Source organism: Leptinotarsa decemlineata, unplaced genomic scaffold (genome assembly GCF_025532065.1).
Source record: "Leptinotarsa decemlineata unplaced genomic scaffold, Ldec_3_MD MMD2_tig00026282_RagTag_RagTag, whole genome shotgun sequence".
NCBI lineage: Eukaryota > Metazoa > Arthropoda > Insecta > Coleoptera > Chrysomelidae > Leptinotarsa > Leptinotarsa decemlineata.
The window spans coordinates 11,399,682-11,418,664 of NW_027412668.1; the positions used below are offsets into that span (position 1 = coordinate 11,399,682).

General features: G+C 33.7%; 1 protein-coding gene, 1 long non-coding RNA gene and 3 other non-coding genes across 5 annotated transcripts in view; 3 read left to right on the forward strand and 2 right to left on the reverse strand.

The window, feature by feature from the left end:
* LOC141484668 (uncharacterized) overlaps positions 1–10,407 on the reverse strand; it is a 68,707-nt gene extending 58,300 nt beyond the window's left edge. Inside the window, exons 1-2 of the long non-coding RNA XR_012466732.1 lie at positions 10,135–10,407; positions 10,031–10,079 (exon numbers count right to left, since the gene is read on the reverse strand). This is a non-coding gene — a long non-coding RNA (uncharacterized lncRNA). The remainder of the gene's footprint in view (positions 1–10,030; positions 10,080–10,134) is intronic.
* Positions 1–18,983, forward strand: part of LOC111513649 (atrial natriuretic peptide receptor 1) — a 71,180-nt gene that overhangs the window by 31,823 nt on the left and 20,374 nt on the right. Inside the window, exons 5-10 of the mRNA XM_074179794.1 lie at positions 8,149–8,268; positions 11,351–11,460; positions 13,086–13,274; positions 13,348–13,483; positions 17,592–17,828; positions 18,726–18,810. Of these exons, the coding sequence (XP_074035895.1) occupies positions 8,149–8,268; positions 11,351–11,460; positions 13,086–13,274; positions 13,348–13,483; positions 17,592–17,828; positions 18,726–18,810 (877 nt within the window). The remainder of the gene's footprint in view (positions 1–8,148; positions 8,269–11,350; positions 11,461–13,085; positions 13,275–13,347; positions 13,484–17,591; positions 17,829–18,725; positions 18,811–18,983) is intronic.
* On the forward strand, positions 4,189–4,270 carry TRNAS-GCU (transfer RNA serine (anticodon GCU)). Its single transcript has one exon. It is a non-coding gene; the product is annotated as a tRNA-Ser (tRNA).
* On the forward strand, positions 5,976–6,091 carry TRNAL-CAA (transfer RNA leucine (anticodon CAA)). The gene is made up of 2 exons: positions 5,976–6,013; positions 6,047–6,091. It is a non-coding gene; the product is annotated as a tRNA-Leu (tRNA).
* Positions 8,013–8,085, reverse strand: TRNAM-CAU (transfer RNA methionine (anticodon CAU)). The gene has a single exon. It is a non-coding gene; the product is annotated as a tRNA-Met (tRNA).

The window sequence follows — 18,983 nt, forward strand, 5'->3', positions numbered from 1 at the left end:
CTGATGTAGGGAAGTACAAGTACTGGTTGTGGCGGCTTCTCTTCCTTGTGGAGCTCTTGCTGTCTTGTATCTAAATCCTGTTCTACCATCACTCTGGAATAACCATTCCGTTGAAGGTATTTTTGATGATGCCTAGTTCCTTTTCGAGACCTTCCTTTGTATTACAGAGCCTGAAGGCACGGTCTAGTAGAGTCTTGATGATTCCTCTCTCAGTCGATGAATGGTAGTTGGATTTCTGGTTCAGATACTGTCCTGTGTGAGTAGGTTTTCGATATACATATGTTTCCCATTCAGTGTCGGTTCTCTTCACCATTACGTCTAAGAAATGCAATACACAGGCAATACACAGAATTATTTCGTGTCCCAGAACTTCCTCCTATAGATCAGACAATATTTATCCACCAATTGGAATTCCCCATGATGCATTGTTAGCTAGACATGCTATGAATATATTGAGTTGCCGTCGTGATTGTTACTCCACAATTTTTATTTTTAAGCTGATTAATAATTTAATTATTGACCCACATATTCTGCAAAAACTGAAATTCAATGTATCTAGACCAACCTCTATAGTGGTTAATCCTTTTTATCTGCCAAGAGCACGTACAAATATTCTGAAACGTTCACCTCTGCACAACATATGTGTCAAATGCAATTCAGCTCGACATTTTTTACTGTTTCATCTCTGAAATTAGGTCTTTTTACTTTAGCTAATTCTATAAGTATTGTTTTTATCTTATAACTTATTGTAATTGTATTGTATTGTGATTTGACTTATATCCCTGTTCTATAGTTGGGTGTAACCTGTAGAACAGTGTATAAATAAATAACTAAATAAAAAATAAATCAAGACTATGTAATCTTAACAACATTAGTTGGATAGACCTAGGCTTTTGTTAAAATACCTATATTCTTTGATATAAAAAGTTTATAGTAATAATACATCATTTTTTATTCACTAGGTATAATGGCTAATGAGTCATTTTACCAGAGCTCATATAAATGTGAAAAATGTATGAATACACTCATCCGTTACTTGATGAAAATTGATAACAATATCCATGTGTCAAAAGTTATGTCCGTTTTTATGAGTGTACTTCAAACTGTAATATCTCAGTGGTTACTTATTCAATTTAATGGGTATAAGAACCATTTGAATCAGTGCATTTTTTGTGAACGTAACACAAATCTATTCATTCCGTCATCATAAAAATTGTGTGTTCGGGATTCGATAAAGTCGATAAAGGCCGTTTTGCCTGTTCCAGATTGGCGAAGGTTCTACCGGTGAGAAAGTTATCGAAGTGCTTGAATTTTCGGACTGTGATTTGTGGAACGTGTGGACGAGCGTTGTCGTGGAGCAGGATCGGGCCTCTTCTGTTGACTTATACCGACTCCTGATGATGCAATTTTCGATACATTTCGTCGATTTTCTCACAATAGGACTCTGCTGTGATGGTTTGACAGTAACCACGGTCTTTTTTTATGGGTTCTCGCCTTTGGTGGCTCACCGGTGTCAAACCACTGTCCTGAACGTCTCATGTTATCGTAGAGGTTCCACTTTTCATCACACGTGACGATCCGATGCAAGAAAGGATCGTTTTGGTTGCACAAAAACAACGTGACAATTTCTGACGATCGTTCAAATCGTGGGGCACCCACTTTTAGAACTTCTTGATGAACTCCAATACGTTTTATACCATTAAAAACCGCATGGGAGCTGACGCTCAGTTCTTTCGCCATCCCACGCGCGTTTGTGATGGGTCAGACCCATCAGGGTCCTCAAATCCTCGTCCTGGACTTCGCAAAATTAGATGAATGATTAATTCTGGTGAAACAGGTGTAGTTGTTTTTTTCAAAATTTACCTGTTTTCACAGAATAATAGATACATATATCAAATTAACTCTTAGGAAATCTCGTTTTGTTATATCGAGTAATGTAATCGAATTCGTGCATTTTATTGATTCTGAAGTAAGTATATTTGAAATTAAACAAAAAATATTACTGTAACATCTGCATAAAAATAATGTTTGCTTTATTGCGAAAAAACTAGAAAAATCATAACTGTGGATATTACATGAAGTTACGAGAATACCTAGTTTCCTAAGTACTCCTTAAAATAAAAGGTGTTTACTTTACAATTTCACAATTACAACAAATTATCTCTTTAATGAGATGAGAAAATATAATAATAGCGGGTTTATGCAACAAATACACTTTCAAAAACTAAGAACTGAGAGTTCGGCCATAAATCAACGAGACTATTCTTGAAAATTTGATCGAGAACTAAGAAAAACTAGAATTAACATGCACCAAATAATAATAATAATAATAATAATAATAATAATAAACGCCTTTTATTGTCATTCTAGAACAGTACATAATTGGGTCATGCACTTGCTATCAGCATGTCCAGCATATGCGGTCTCGGCCTATATCCATCGACATAACGCGGCCCTAAGAGTGCTATATTACCATCTACGGCACTCTTACGGTATTGACGAGACACCGGTGTTGCCCTACGCTCGGGGGATATTGAATCCGTTGTGGGGAACGGGAAGTGCCGAATTTATTGGAACTATTCGTTCCCCACCCTCAGGCTCATACAAGCTAATAAGCCTGATGTAGTCCTTCTCGACCACCAGAACAAAACGATATTTGTCGTGGAGTTTTCAGCTCCTGGCGAGACCAATATCGTCAGAAAAGAGGAGGAAAAACGGATAAAATATCGAGATTTTCTCTCGAATCTCAAAATCATACCGGCTTGCCGCACTAAGGCAGAAATCTTAGCCGCACAGATGCAGAAGGCTATCATTCTTGGCTCACTGCGTTTGCTCAGGGCACATGATTCTCGGACCCAATGATCACTTACCCCACGGTGTGGGGAGTGGATATATATATATATATAGGTATATATATATATATATATATATATATATATATATATATATATATATATATATATATATATATATATATATATATATTCTAACAAATTGTTTGGCAAGATGTAAATTATCAGACTAACATGAAATAAAATGAGATATAAATTATAACTTGTAAATTAAATTATGGGTGCATACATAGCTAGCTATAAAATCATGATAAATTGAAATGGAGTATGAGCTGTGAATGAAGTAGTCGAAGTAATTAATATGCCTGGTCGTATAAATATGCTTAATGCTTGAATTCATCAGGCAGAGTATTGTACATTTGGATGGCATTGAAGACAAAACACCTTTGGAAAAATGCAGTTTTGTGCTGAGGCATGGTCAAGGTAGATTTGTGCCTGATATTTTGTGAATGTATTTTGAATCGAGGAATGAATTTATTGATCAATGCAGGCGGGTTAGGATCATTTAAAAGTTTGTGAGTAAAGGTACCTATGTGAAGCTGCCTTCTATTGTACATATTGAGCCGGTTGCATTCTACGATTTTATGTGAAATATGTTCATATTTGAAATTGAAATATTTACCTACAGCTATCATTGATCTGAGAAATTTCAAAACGTTTATATTGTGTCACTAAATATTCTGGCAATATCTTGAATTCATTGGAGCCTCCGGACACCCAACATTTAATTCTATGAATGAGGGGACATTGGCAGATCAAGATTTTCAGATGATGTGGTGCTGCAGGTTTTGCCGGGTTTTCCTGCAGCTGAAAAAGCAAATGCTCTACTGGAATTAATCAAGTCGCCCCGGAGCGCCAATTAATTTTTGTTGTTTTATAGATTCATAATTTGTATTACTTTTTTTATATGTTATTATTGTTGTACTGGAAAAAATTAATAAAAAGGGGTTGGAAGGTGTTCATATGGAACTATTTTCAGTACCGACTTAGTAGGTATAGCAAAATAAACGGGACACTCTTCTTGAGTATACTTTCAGTTACTAGTTATTCGTTTAGTCCTTAGGTATTGTTATATAAACCCGCTATAATACGACCTGTTTCACCAAATGCTAACTTTGCTAACATAACACTAAGAAAACACCAAACCATCACATGGGGATTTCCAAAACGATACTGACTGAAATAACTTCATTCTCTTTCATAGCCATGGACAAAGTGTCAATTTACATTTTTATATATCGTTTACCTCAAAACTAGTTGTATTTCATTGAGAAATCCATGTAAATAGGATAGTAGATTGTGCCGCAATTAAAACTATTACTGATCAAATTAATATGACGAGGTGGCCGAGTGGTTAAGGCGTTGGACTGCTAATCCAATGGGCTCTGCCCGCGTGGGTTCGAATCCCATCCTCGTCGAATTCACTTTTTTATTTTTTTTGCTTTCAAAAAAATTAATAGCGGGATTTCATGATCATATTATTTATCGAACAAAAATCTATTTTTGTGGAGGAAATCAGACTTTTTTTATTTAACTTATACCAGAATTGAAAAAGGAAAATTTTTAGGACAGTTTAATATTTTGGGAAAAAAAGGGTGATTAAGAGAGTAGAAGATCACATGATTCAAATAGTAATATAGATCACTAATTAGGTAGAATTAAATCAGTATGAATACACCTAAGGAAGGTATTGTAATATCGAGACACTTGTTGCGGTTTTGTAAACTGTTCAGTGAAAATTTGACAAAAAAGTGTTACTTGAATTACTTTACCTTTATTATGAAGAGGTCCGTCATTTTCGTACAAATCCCAGTACTCTATCATCTTCTCATCATATGTTTCCATTGGCTCAATTCAATTCTGATTAGATTCTGAAGTGTAAAGTGTTGAATACAATATATTTGCTTTAAAAAAATATGTTTTTCCGTTAACCGTTAACACCCACTTATTTCGAAATCGTATCTATTCGGTTAAAAATTATGCATAGTATTTATAAGGAAGGTTATCTACAGTCACAGGGTGCTTCTCTACAACAAAAAAAGAAAAATCAGAAATACTATTATGTAACCTAATTAGGTATATTCAATTAACTGAGTTCCATCCAATTCGTAATGTCTTAGTCTTAACGCAGATACCATTTTCAAAAATGTTCAATGGTAGGTACATAATAAATATTTTGAAGTAACTTCATGGTTTTGAAACTACTTTTGAAATGATTGAATATCAACTACTATTTTTTTTTCTCTGAAGAGATGTTTATTCAAAAGTTTCAATCAATTATTTTTTTTTAGTTCAGAATTCAAAGTGTCCTTACTAGCAAAATGTTAATAATTGGGTATTATAGCTGCATACGTTTTACGATTTTGACAATTGCCAAAATTGCATCTCAACGATGATAGACTCAAAATGCAAAATGATGTGAAAAAATAAAATTTTCTTATTTCCTTACCCTACCTAGCATACAATTGTTCAAAGTATATCCTTCGTTAACAAAATAATTACTTGAAGTAGGTAGATCAAAATGAACAAAATATCATATCACAAAATAATCATTAAACTTCATAGGAAAAAAATTCGTATGTTTCGATAAACCTGTATAAATAAACATTGTGCCAGTTATTTCATTCCAAAAACTAAATATGTGATCATTTTTTCACTATTATTGTTTTGTTTTTGTTAATTCCAATTATCCAATTACGTCGCCTTTGGTAGTGGACTACCCTGTAGCTGTAATAAATATCAAGGGTAATTAAATGCCTATGTAATGTTCAGAGTTGAATCGAAAAAAAATGTTGATGTAATTATTACGTTTTCAAAAAAAAGATACAAAAAGTAATAGGGGTACATTTGAACACCCGTATCTCGAAAACTAATCATATGACTGAGTTGAGCCCATGAACATATCCCATCTTTTACATTTATTTTCAATGTACCTAGAGAATTCTTTGTTATAATTCATTGCTGTTGAAATAATTGTTAGTTGGTTAATTTGGTTACTCTTACTTATACTACCTACTATTAATGAATACATCGTTCAAATTGAATTGCTCACTCATTTAATTGTGGACGTTGAGTATTTCAATGGAAAAGTTTCTATAGCAAATTTCATCTCATAATATGTATGTCAGGATGGCCGAGCGGTCTAAGGCGCCAGACTCAAGGATATCCTTGCCTACGAGAGTAGGTTTAGAGCGTTCTGGTCCACTTTGTGGGCGTGGGTTCGAATCCCACTTCTGACATATCTTTTACTTTTTTTAATCATGTATTCAAATTTTTGTGAGCATATTTGTGTGTGATTCAGATAAGAACTATATCTATTAATACATTTTTTAAGTTTCTCAATATCTTACTGTAGTTGGAACCTCTGGTGTAGAATGAACCCAACACAAACATTGTTTCCATACTATCTATGACAATAATTATTCAATTTTCACACTACAATTTCCATTTAGGATGCTTTTCGCTACACAGTAGCTTCATCAGTTGGACTGATACATCACACTATTCTACAATGTCTTTTATATAAGAGTAGGTAATTACAAATCTTGATAAAATGAATGATTATTTCTGGTAAAACAGGTAAAATACCAAACCGTTATTGTAACACCTCGACACGTGTTTCGATCACCAAGTGTTCATCTTCAAGAGGAAGATTAAACTGTTTAAACTGTTAAATACTGTTTAAATTAAACATCACTTGGTGATCAGCTTCGAAATTAAAATATTCAATTCAAACTGTTTTAAACAGTTTAGTCTTCCTCTTGAAGATGATCACCAAGTGATGTTTAATTTAAACAGTTTAAACTACAGGTACCTACCTAGATTGTGAAAAAATATCACAATACAATATTACTTCTAGGAAAAGGTTATTTATGAATACGTTGATTATTGGCATCCCATGCCCCAGCTTAATTAAAATGATTAATTCTGACAAAGCAGATAGATTTTGAAAAAAATACTTCTATGAAAACAGGTGATATTATATTGTGATGGATTTCACAAAATCTACCTGGTTTGTCATAATCATAATAATATCATTTATCTAATGATACTTTGCCATAAAATGCTAATAATTAACATTTTAACTTATTCGGTTGTTTAAAAAGTTTTGTCCGTTTTAACGCTATGTGTTTTTGAAGCTCCATATCTCAAAAAATATTTATTCTACTGTTTCAACTTGTGATGCACTATTTGAAACCTTTGGTGTAGTAATGAATATTACTGAAGTTTTTTCCTAACACCAAACCGTTATTGTAACACCTCGACACGTGTTTCGATCACCAAGTGATCATCTTCTGTTTAAATTAAACATAACTTGGTGATCGAAACACGTGTCGAAGTGTTAAAATAACGGTTTGGTGTTGGGAAAAACTCCAGTAATATTTTTCAAGGTATAGTCTATAAGAAGTCAAACCGAACAACTAAATAAAAGACTAATCTAACCATATAAAACCTTCCATATAAAAATAATGATTAGACCTCGTAATCATACCACGCCGCCCATACAAAGAAACTGCCGGCGTTTGGTAACTATATACTATATATACTGATCGATAAAGAATTTTGTACTCTACGAATTGATGCTGTTCACTGTTTTCAAATTTAAATTTTTTGCCTGTTTTTAGCCTATTACTATATAATGTCGTTGAGCGATTTTCGGCCAATTTTTCTCAACAAGTTCAAACTGAACCAAAGCGCTGCCTGAAAAATTAACTAGGCATTTAGCATTGATAGTAATAATGAACGCAAGGTTCGACGTTGGTTTGCGAAATTTCGTTCACAAATAAAATTTATAATGTGAAAAATTTATAATCTTTATTACGGATAGTATTATCAATTTTCATCAAGTAACGGGTAGGTGTATAATTGCTTCCATATACCAGAACTGCTACACTATACTCTATGCACTTTTCACCAACCAAGTTCATCAAGAAATTAATAGAACTGTCCTGAACTTGATTTATTAAAGAGAAGTGTATTGCAGTTATGGTGTATGGAAGTATTGTTTGTATGTGTCGGATACTAATAATTGAAACAACTGAACAGTCTGAGAGCCGGCATTACCAAACTCAAAATGACAAAAATATTGAAAAAGAAATCAATTACATAAAATGATTATGAATTATTTTGATGAATTGTTGAAAATGAAACTAAAAAATATGCCCCGGGTGAGGATCGAACTCACGACCTTAAGATTATGAGACTTACGCGCTGCCTACTGCGCTACCGAGGCCATGTCTATAGAAGTAAATTTTTATCTCGAAACGTATGTGATATTTATATTAATTTATTTCAGGAAAAATTCTAGAGCAAGGTTTGAAAAAAGGTGGAATGCTAGCATTCCAGAAGGAATTGGACGGCAATGAGAATGAATACCTGGATAATTACTTACGAGACGCAAGTATGTATGCGAGAGGTAAGTAGAAAAAAATAATAGACGCGTTGTGTTCATAAATACAACTCAATACCTCTGACATAGTCTTTATCTTTATACTATGCCCCTGATCACCCCCCGCCTACTCAATGAGCAAGGTTTTGAAGCGACAGAGACTCGAACTCCCAGCGAGATGTGCGTTTTCTCGAATTACTCATCTTATTGTGTTGTTTTTTTGTTTCTGCTAAATAATTATAAGAGTGAGATAGGTACGAATTTTTTGACATTCTCAAATGGTCGCACTGGTCGAATCTTTCTCGTTGTCTTGAAGGACTTATGCATAGCCGATCGCATAATTTATCTAAATGTATCCTCAATTTAAACTAAACTAAAACTGTAATAACATGCTCGCTAATGATATTAATATGTATCTTGTTTAGACATTAAACAATTTTTTTTAAAGAAACGCAATATTCTCAGCTTTTTTTGGTATTGACTTCTTATATAATCTGAAACAAACAGGCATAAAACAAAATGCTGAAACAAACCTTTGAAAAAAAATATTTTTAATTTCCACCAACTTCCAGTTATACGAAATTTGCAAGAAAGTGGATAAAATATTTTTCTGTTAGACAAGGACAAAATTTTTATGAGACTACAAGTTATCTACTCCTATTAATAACAGAATAATTAGTTATCATTTTTCTATGAGAAATATGTCTGTGTTTACCCAGTAAACAGAGTGAACAAAAATTTTGTATTTTCTATAACTGTATTTTCTACAACTACATCTTATGATAATTTCGCAAAAAGGCTTGAAAATAATTAATAACCATTTTTACAGATTTTCTAGATTTAATCATATTGAAGGACTAATTTTCATTTGACTCATCACTCCAAACAAGTGTTTCGTGGTAGATATTTGTTTGAAATTCTGCGTTCTTGTATTATACTTGTAATATTTAATCAGTTATACAAATAAATATTATTTTTATTATTATTTTACACAAAAAAAAATTTTTTTGACTGTTCAATAAGTAAAATCACCTGTAATTATTCCTTTACGAACTTTTTTGTTAATAAAACCTTGTTCGTGTGTTTTTTTTTTATATATTTCAAACATATTTCTTATGAAAACCACAAATAATTTTCGATATAGAAAGGTATCCTGAATGTAAAGGACTAACCTACGTAAAATACTGTAAAGTTTCGCGCAGACACAATTTTTTCAGCTCATTACATCGGACAAATTAAAACAACGTGACATTATTCATCACGAATCTCACATAATTACTTAGGTCGGTATTTTCGGAAAAAAAAATACTAAACATAATTAAATATTATTGATGATTTTCCACACGTCTCATTTTCATCTTCTTAAACTTCATACTTGAAGAAATGAAACTGATCTTCACAATATATTTAATAGTCAACAATTATTGATGAAAAACTAATGAATAAAACATTACACAGAATTTTAATTTTCCATTATTAGGAACCTTTACAGTGAGTCGTGGAGCTTACGGAAACAAATTCAAAAGCTCTTCATTTTTCGAAATCAAATCGAGAAATAAGCGACTTCAACACTAATCTCCATGTACCTAGGTAATAGTAGAGACATTACGTGAATCTGTAACACACGTTTTCAAGACAAAACAAACCAAGAGAAAAATCTACGTCACCGTCTTCTAAAATCATAGGCAAGAAATATCAGTTTCATCTAGCATATTTGTTAAATCCAATTGCCTTGACAATATTTACATTTCACCTATTTTAACGTTATGAATGTTGATAAAGAACTCACCTATCAATTTCCAAATAACATTTCCCCAAACGATGAGTCAGAATACCACCTAAATAAATCATTAGTTCAGTTTTCGAAAGTATATTTTCCAGCAAGTTCTTTACCTTACTAATGTCGAGTATATCAAATTCTGCATCATGAATTCCACTCAGACGCCGAAACAATTTGGAATACACCAGACACCACCATTTTCAATTTGAGAACATAAGACTGTCGGTTATGATGTCACTTTGCACATCAGACTGTTTGGCGCCGATTGACACTTCAAACATGCTTTATTTGTTTGTTGTCTCTATTCATCCAAAATCATAGGACAGTTGTAGCATGAACATATTTAAACGACATTGTGTTCAGTGCATAATAGTGTGGTTACTGAAACAATTTGAAAGTAGAACCAAAACAAGCTGTGACGATATGCCAAAAAACGCGGTTACGCTGAGTTCAGGTGATTATCTAGAGAAAGTTTTGACATGGTGTTAGGACTGGTTAATGAAAGCAATGCATTTTGAAGTAGGTATTTTTAACGAGTGTACTTCCTATTCTGCAAGTATTTGAAATGTAATGAATATATTCATAAAAACAAACGCGCGCGATAGTTTAAATTTTGTGATATCTCTCAAGAAATTAATTCAAAATATGTGGTGGCAATTATAATGTACGTATTATATCATATCCGTCAAAATAGCTTTCCAATAACCACATTTTTTTTAATACATGTACATGACATGTCATATGAGAATTTTCTGTAGACCTGCTTCTGCAAGATGAATATCGTCTGAAAAGAGGAGGAAAAACGGATGAGATATCGAGATTTTCTCTTCGAACTCCACAGACTCCATCCAGACTACTCTGTCAAGACGGTTGTTTTGATTATTTAAGTCCTTGGTGGAATGATGCCTACTCTTTTCTCGAGTCTCGAGGCCATGCCGGCTTGCCGTACTAAGGCAGAAATCTCAGCCGGACAAATGCAGAAGGCTGTCATTCTTGACACACTGCGCTTGCTTAGGGCACATCATTCTCGGACCCAATGATCACTCACCCCACAGTGTGGGGAGTGGTCATTGGTTAATAATGCTGGCGCGTCCTCCCGAGTGTATCGGGGCTTCGGGGGCACATCTGTATTTCATTCTGGATATTTGTATTTTACACTAAATTAAAATTGTGGGGGATGACATTGTATTTTCTTTCATGAAAAACTAGTCGGTATCAATCAATTTTCTTTGACTACATTGATCAATACAGGGTATGGTCAGAGTATGGTCATTTCACCATATGAGTATGGTATTATTGAAAATGTAATGTTGTTTCTTTTCATTTCAGTGGTAATCTTGTGTGTCAGAGGTTCTCTAGTAAGAAAATTCATGTTAGTTGCTCATGAATTAGGAATGACTAGAGGAGACTGGACATTTTTGGATGTTGAAATTTTTCAGGTAAGTAACCCGGAAATATCGGACAATTTGTTAGACACCGGCCGTGAAAGCCTACACACCGTAAACAATATTTGTATTATAACTTGAAAAAGTTTCGTTTCTTGATGAATTACAATGTTAGCAAATACTGCATATCAACTTTCTCGTTTCTGTTATGAACATGTGGCATTTTCAACTTGTTTTTGTTACCAATACGATCTCGATAACAACAACTAACAATAATTATTTATCGAAACTCCAAAAGTTGTTTTTTGTTTCATAATAACTTTTCCGACATCCCACGAAAAAGTCTGAAGGGGTTAAGTCGGGTGATCTTGCAGGTCACCTAATAGAAACATGTGTTCCAATCCATTATTCAAATATCAACTATGGGATATTATTGTTATCGGAAAAGTATGTAGATTTCCGAAAAGAGCGGAAGTTGAAAAAAAATTTCCAGTTTCGTCAAAAAGTGCCACTTTGTGGGCATATTCAATGTTTCAAAATTCGTAAAAATAGCCAAAGAAATTAAAAAGAAATGTTGGTAGACATACCGGGGCGGAAACCATGTTGTTGTTCGCTTACAATTTTAAATTTGTTCAAGAAGTTCTCTAATCTATTAAGAAAAGCATATTCTAATATTTTGTAAAACCTACTTGGAATAGTAATTGGTGGATAATTACTGAGGAGTGGAGTATCATTCCTGTTTAGAATGACAAATTTACTAAATAGGTCATCGGAATGATAATATAAGGTAAGTTCGGGATTTCGTCGGATCCAGCTGATTTTTTATTTTTTATTTTGTTATGTAGAAGGATTTGAATTTCCGGATTTGAATATCCTCTGATGAAAGGGAGTCCAAGTATAGGTAGTGTATATGTTGAAAATTATCTTTTCAGTCGCGTGTGAGTTCGTAGGAGGAATTTTATTGATCGATTCCAGACGGGCGCAGAAGTAAAAAAATCGTTGAAAATATTCGCAATTTTTTGGGGGTCTTTATGAAAAACAAATTTTTTTATTATTTCAATATTATCGGTCTTTGCTTTGGACTTATTTGTAACCTCTGATATCATTCTCCATGCTGTTCGGGTTTTGTTGTTAGATTTTGTTATAGAATTTTGGTAATAGGCCTTTTTTGTATTTTAACGAGTTCACTATATTGCTTCTTGGCTTCTTTATAAATATTGTCATAACCAATTGCACATTTTCGCAAAGAGTATAGATGTTTTAAATGGTAACTTGATAATTTGATGTTATCATCTACCCAGTGTTTTTTTTGAGTTATTAGAGCAATACCTGTGTAAGGAGAAAAATCATTGGAGTGGTGAAAAAACAATGAGAGAATGCATCATCTACATTATTTACAGAAAAAACATCTGAAGTTCTAGCAAGGCCTCAATGATAGCGATATCAAAAGGAGCCTCTAGTACCTAGTTGATGGTCTCATTTCTCACCAAAAATTTATATTACAAACTGAGGGATTTGAGGTCAAAATATGTTTAGCATCTATATCACATTCCGATGAAAACGTTTACAAAAATAATATAAAAAATGATACATAATCGATAACCTGAATGATTATTTCTTGCAATTCTTTCACGCGTTCTTTTTTAACACTTGAATCACTGTCTTATTGTGTCTTACAGGGTTCTTATTGGGGTGAACATGACTGGAAAGCTGGAGATACTGAAGATTCCTCTGCGAGAAAAGCATATGAAGCTCTACTCCGTGTTTCTTTGCTCCAACCGACAAACGACAAATTTCAAGATTTTGCTGATAAGGTGAAACAGAGATCATCTGACGATTACAATTATACGATAAGCGAAGGCGAGGAGGTGAATATACTCATTTGATATTTGAAAATGAGTTGTTTCCCATAACCTTGTACAGTGTGGAAACTATTTACAGATCAACTTCGTCATCGGAGCTTTTTATGATGGGGTTTATTTATTGGGAATGGCACTGAATGAAACTCTTTTCGAAGGAGGAGACATCAGAGATGGTAGAGGTATAACGGCCAGAATGTGGTACAGGGATTTTTTGGGTAAGATTTTGTTTCAGAAGCGATACTTCTAGAATAATTCATTTGAATAAGTTATCACTCCTGTCTGTAACATATTTATTGTCTATAGTATACCGATAGTATACCAATTTTCAATTGAAGGTAACTCATATACAAATTGAACTGAGAGCTAACGGCAACAATGTTCTAAATTCTTACCGGCGTCATTTTTATTGTCTGTCCATGAAATTTGCCCCCCGTAACAAGATAGCTTCTGCATATCGATACGATGTTCGAGCGACATGGACGCCCAACGCTTTGGAGGATGGTTTGAATCCCTTCTTTCACGAGTCGAGCCAAATTCGGTATTAGTAATGGATAACGCTTCTTATCATAGCCGATTAGTAGAACAGCGGCCAACTATGACCACCAGAAAAGCAGACACGCAGAGTTGGTTAGGACAAAAAGGAATTCTATTTTCCGAGAAAATGGTTAAGGCCGAGCTCATGAGTGTCATTAAACAGCATCGGGACAGATATCGCCAGCATGTGGTGGATACAATAGCTCGTGCTGAAGGCATCACCATTTTGAGACTTTCTCCTTATCATTGCGAGTTCAACCCGATAGAATTATTCTAGGCTCAAATTAAGGGCTACGTAGGTCGTGAAAACGTGACATATAAAAGTTCTGATGTCCAACGTTTAGAACTCGCAATGGAACGGATACGGAAAGAAGATTGGGCTAATGCTGTAGCCCATGTGATCAAGGAAGAAGAGATAATGTGGAGATTGGACGGGATGGTAGACACTGTTTTCGACCAAATAATAATAGATTTAAGTGTGACTGGGGATTCCTCTTCGGACGAGTCAATGGATTCTGAAACTTCATAAGCATAACATAGGTAATTATTTCTTTGCTTTGTAGTTCTCTTTCTATATAAAAGAAACATAATAATTATTGTGTAAATGTTTCTGTTCATTTGAAGTACTGTATTGGGCATAATAAGAAAATGTAATCAGTTTTACCATTGACACCAGGTAGCGCCACCTACTATTACAATTTTCAAGTAATTACCTATGTGTTTAAATAAATAAAAATATTATTTTGGTACGCCTTTTGGTACGTTTAAAACCTTATTTCTAAGTATAACTCAAAAATAAAAAGTAACAAATTTTTCAACTCTGGAACATAATGTTGAATACGTTATATTTATATTTACCATGAGCAAACAAATTGGTTCAATATTAAATTTGATGATTTACCATAAGGATGTTTTCAAAGTCTTAAACTTGCATGTTTTAATCCCCACAAGATCTTGACATAATAAAAAGCAACCAGTAAGTCCCTTTCATCCATAAATTCACAAAATTCTCGGTGACCTCGAAACGGAGTGCGGAGCCAATTTCGTTCTTTTGCCATAGGCGTGCGCTCATATAAAAACGAAATTATAGAATATTTTGTGATAAATTACTTATAACAACTACAAAAATTAAAAACAATAATAACAACAACAAATAAACTAAAGACATTATCAATTTCCGACCGTTTATTATGACTAATCCGATGTCCGTGGTACCGTCTAATCCTTCGATACTACAGCACTGAACGCGTTGGATGAGAATCTCATCCTAAGAGTGGTTGGAGGTCCCCGGCAACTCGGTTGAATCACGTGGTAAGAAAGCCTACTGGTTGTAAATATTATTCTTTTTTTGTACTGCTTCAAACATTTACTGAATTGAATTCTAGTGCATACACATGGTATTGATTCTTTTATCATATCTTCGGTTGAGTTTTTGATGTTTTGCAAATCAATTTTGTTTTCTGAAAAGAGGCAAACAAGTAATACAGTTACACTGTTCTTGCTTACAATAAACAAACTTTACGCTTTACGCCTCGAAAAATAGCACAAACGAGTTTAGTTTAGCTCTGAATATTATTGAAAAATATGAATGTTTCCTAAATTGTATTTTAATAAATATTATTGAAAAAACTCAATAACATATTTACATTATTTATAAGTTGAAGCTTGCTGTTCTGAAGTGATAATACAGAACTTTTTTCATTTGTTTCACACCCCTTACAATGAATCATTATGATACTTATGGTTTGTATACTTTTTTCTACGGACGCGTGCCACTTCTCTCATCGCTTTCATACGTTCAAAACTAAAGATTTCTCACGCAGTGAAAAATATCCGCCATTACAGTGAGAAATAATTTCTCACTGTTATCACGATAACCTAAGTCAGTCATGAACTGTTACGTGCCAGATTGATATGACACGTTCTCCATGTTGACAACGCTACGCCGACGATTCGCGTGGAATATCCAAGTAGCCCATTGTCGGCGTTTCCATAACAACAAAACCGAAGCACTGCATAATTATTGCTATCAACTCTACCAAATTTACAAAAAATATGTGGAGCTTCGACCGTGCACAAATGAAACACGTTTTTTTTAAAATTACAAAAGTAGCAAATGTACGAAACAGCTTGTGGGGATAAATAAATTAGGCACCGTGGCGAAGGAAATAGCGAAATTTTTGTAATTATCGAACCCTGAATTATATACTGGCCACTGTTTCCGAAGATCATCTGCGACTATTTTAGTTAATGCAGGGGCAGATCTTTTAACTTTAAAAGGAAATCCAGCAATGTTGCTAAATCTTATATCGACAACTCCAACCCTTTCAGCCTCCAGCACCATTAGAACCTGAACACAACAATGCTGTGGTACATCAGTACGTTTCCCCATCAACTTCAACTTCGACCGCAGCTAATATTCAAATATTAGTTAATTACTTTACAAAATTGTTCAAATATAACTGTTAATTACTATTTTAATCACTAAATAAAATATAAAAATTAGTTAATGACATACAAGTATTATTTATATATGTATTTTAATATAATAACGCAACCGTAGAAAAAGTACAGTGTACAATGCGTGAGAAAGTGACATATTTCTCACTCGCTTGATTTGCAACAAACTCCTGTGCTCGTGAGAAATATGTCGTATTTCTCACTTGTATAATATACTATTATTTGGTATTTTATGATGGACAACCTAATTAGTTTAATCGCTATTTTCATTTTGGCTCACACAAATTGAAGCAATAATACACGGTTACATGGCGGCGCATGCATTTCAAGACAATGGCACGTGGATATACACGAGTATTTTATTACGGTAACAAAATATCCTTCATTCACCTATAAATCTTGATGAAAGGGATTTCAAACCCCAATCGCTTGATAATTGTTCCATAATTATCAATTGTTTCCCTACATGCATACTTCTTCGACCTTCTATAAATGTCAATTCGCCTCATAAAAAGGTAAAAAATTGGCCGTTTGGAATGGGATCCCTGTCACTATTCATAGTTCATAGTTCATCCAAAAATCTACTGTCATGTACCGATCTTAACAATTTCAGACAGTTTTCATTTACTCTATGGTCGTTCTTCAGGGCGAGTGGAGCGAAACCAGGTTTTTCTGACCTTCAACGTGTTCTTTGAAACGAGTTTTAATAGCTCGCCTAATCTGACTGATATATTTTTTGTCCCCCCAGCTCCTCACAGCTTATTTCATATAACTCCGACTTTTCATTTTACAACATCTTGTCTCTAGGACTACCTAGAATTTGTTGAAGTGAACAAGATGTTTTGGAGGCTACTTTCACGTACAGCTTCAAAAAATACGATCTAATTCATTAGTGTATTTTTATTTATAGGCAAGGACAATAAACTTTGATTCTGTGTCTTTGAATTCCATATGTAAACTTCATCAATATCCTGAATAGAAACAAATTTTAGAGTTGAGAAATATTTTCCTTCATCTCCTGAAAACGCCAACTTGGTTGGTGAACAGCGAATCGAGAATAGTATATTGCAGTTCTGGTGTTTGGGAAAAGTGCTTGTTTTGCATTTATTTAACGCCAGAGTTTTCAGTTTTACCTTATATTCTGATAATAATTCCAAATAATAGGAAATAATGGGGAATAATAGAGAGGAACATTGAAAAATCATATATTCAAAATATGACACGAAATGAAAATCAATATACCTGTTGCAATTATCATTTAAACTTTAAAGGAAAGTAATTGTGTGAGAAGTAGGCCCCCTTTATTCACCGCAATGTATTATTTTTTAGGAATAACAGGTCATGTTCGTATAGACGACAATGGTGATAGGGATGCCGACTATTCGATTTTGGACCTGGATCCAATAACGGGCAAATTCGAAGTCGTTGGCCACTACAATGGTTTGAACAAGAATTATTCTCCTGTTCCCGAAAAAAAGATACACTGGCCAGGAGGAAAAGAAGGTCCACCACCGGATGTACCTCGATGTGGATTCAAAGATAATAGCCCTGACTGTCAAAACAATGGTATTTATTGATCACTTTCCCAAAAAAATTGTTTGGGAATATGTATATTTAGTATTTCAAAGATTTTATTGTGGATCTTTCCCTTTCCCCTAGTTATATTGAATTGAATAAAAAGTAAAGGAGCATGAAAACGACATAGATGATCGTTGAAGTTTTAAAATCATTTCCCATTTTCAAAATCAGCTTTCTTTGTTGTCAATTGACTTCGACAGTAACCTGTAAATATCGTGCCAAGTCTATTATAGACTTTCCACTCTATTTTTACCTTGTACTCAAGTTCATCTGATCCTGATGATTTATCTGAATGGAAATATTGATTTCGCAGGCTGTTCATTGTGTTCGTTTCCTTGTGGATCCATATTTTGGTTGCTAACTTCCTTACTAAGAGAAGCTTTTTCGATGCTACCCTAGTATTTTTACGTATCGTGGTTTATTTGTTTACCTATATACATTATATGACTTTTTGATGCATACATAGATATTTCGTGAAAGAATTATTCTACAGCTCGTCAAATCTCGAATTCAGACAGCTCTTCCTACATTTGACAAGCTGTGATTGTTTGGTAAGAAAGTAATTAGCGTAAATTGTCAGAAACTAACTTGATTGGAACCTGTTGGATGTTATAATACAAAAGTAGACCGAATCAAAAAAACAGCATCTTTTTAGGCGAGATTTACTCCTGGCTAATAATTTCCATGAGAAAAATTTGATACCGACGTTTAAAAACTTCAACTTTTATTTCTTTTCTATGTATCAAAGTTGTACTGTCATCATTTTGAGATGTAAAGAAAAAGTAACTGATTTCATATGTGACAAATTTGAAAACTTAACCAAACCAAAGACATGATCATATTCAATGTTTATTTGAACTTATACTTTTCATGCTGCGTGGGAAGATTATATGATGGTACTTTACGGATCTTTCGCCTTTGGAGTTTTTATGGCGTTTTCTTTCACTCTAGTATGTGTTCGCATGTACAAGTAAGTAGTTTTTATTTTCCAACGTGCATATAGAGTGGTAAGTCCTTAAATTTCATTATCACTGGGGTATAATCGAATTAATCAAAATTCGGTTACGTTTTTCCCGTGGGTTTACCAATAATTGACTACACTGAACAATAATCAAACTCAACTTTATTTCACTTTGAATACAA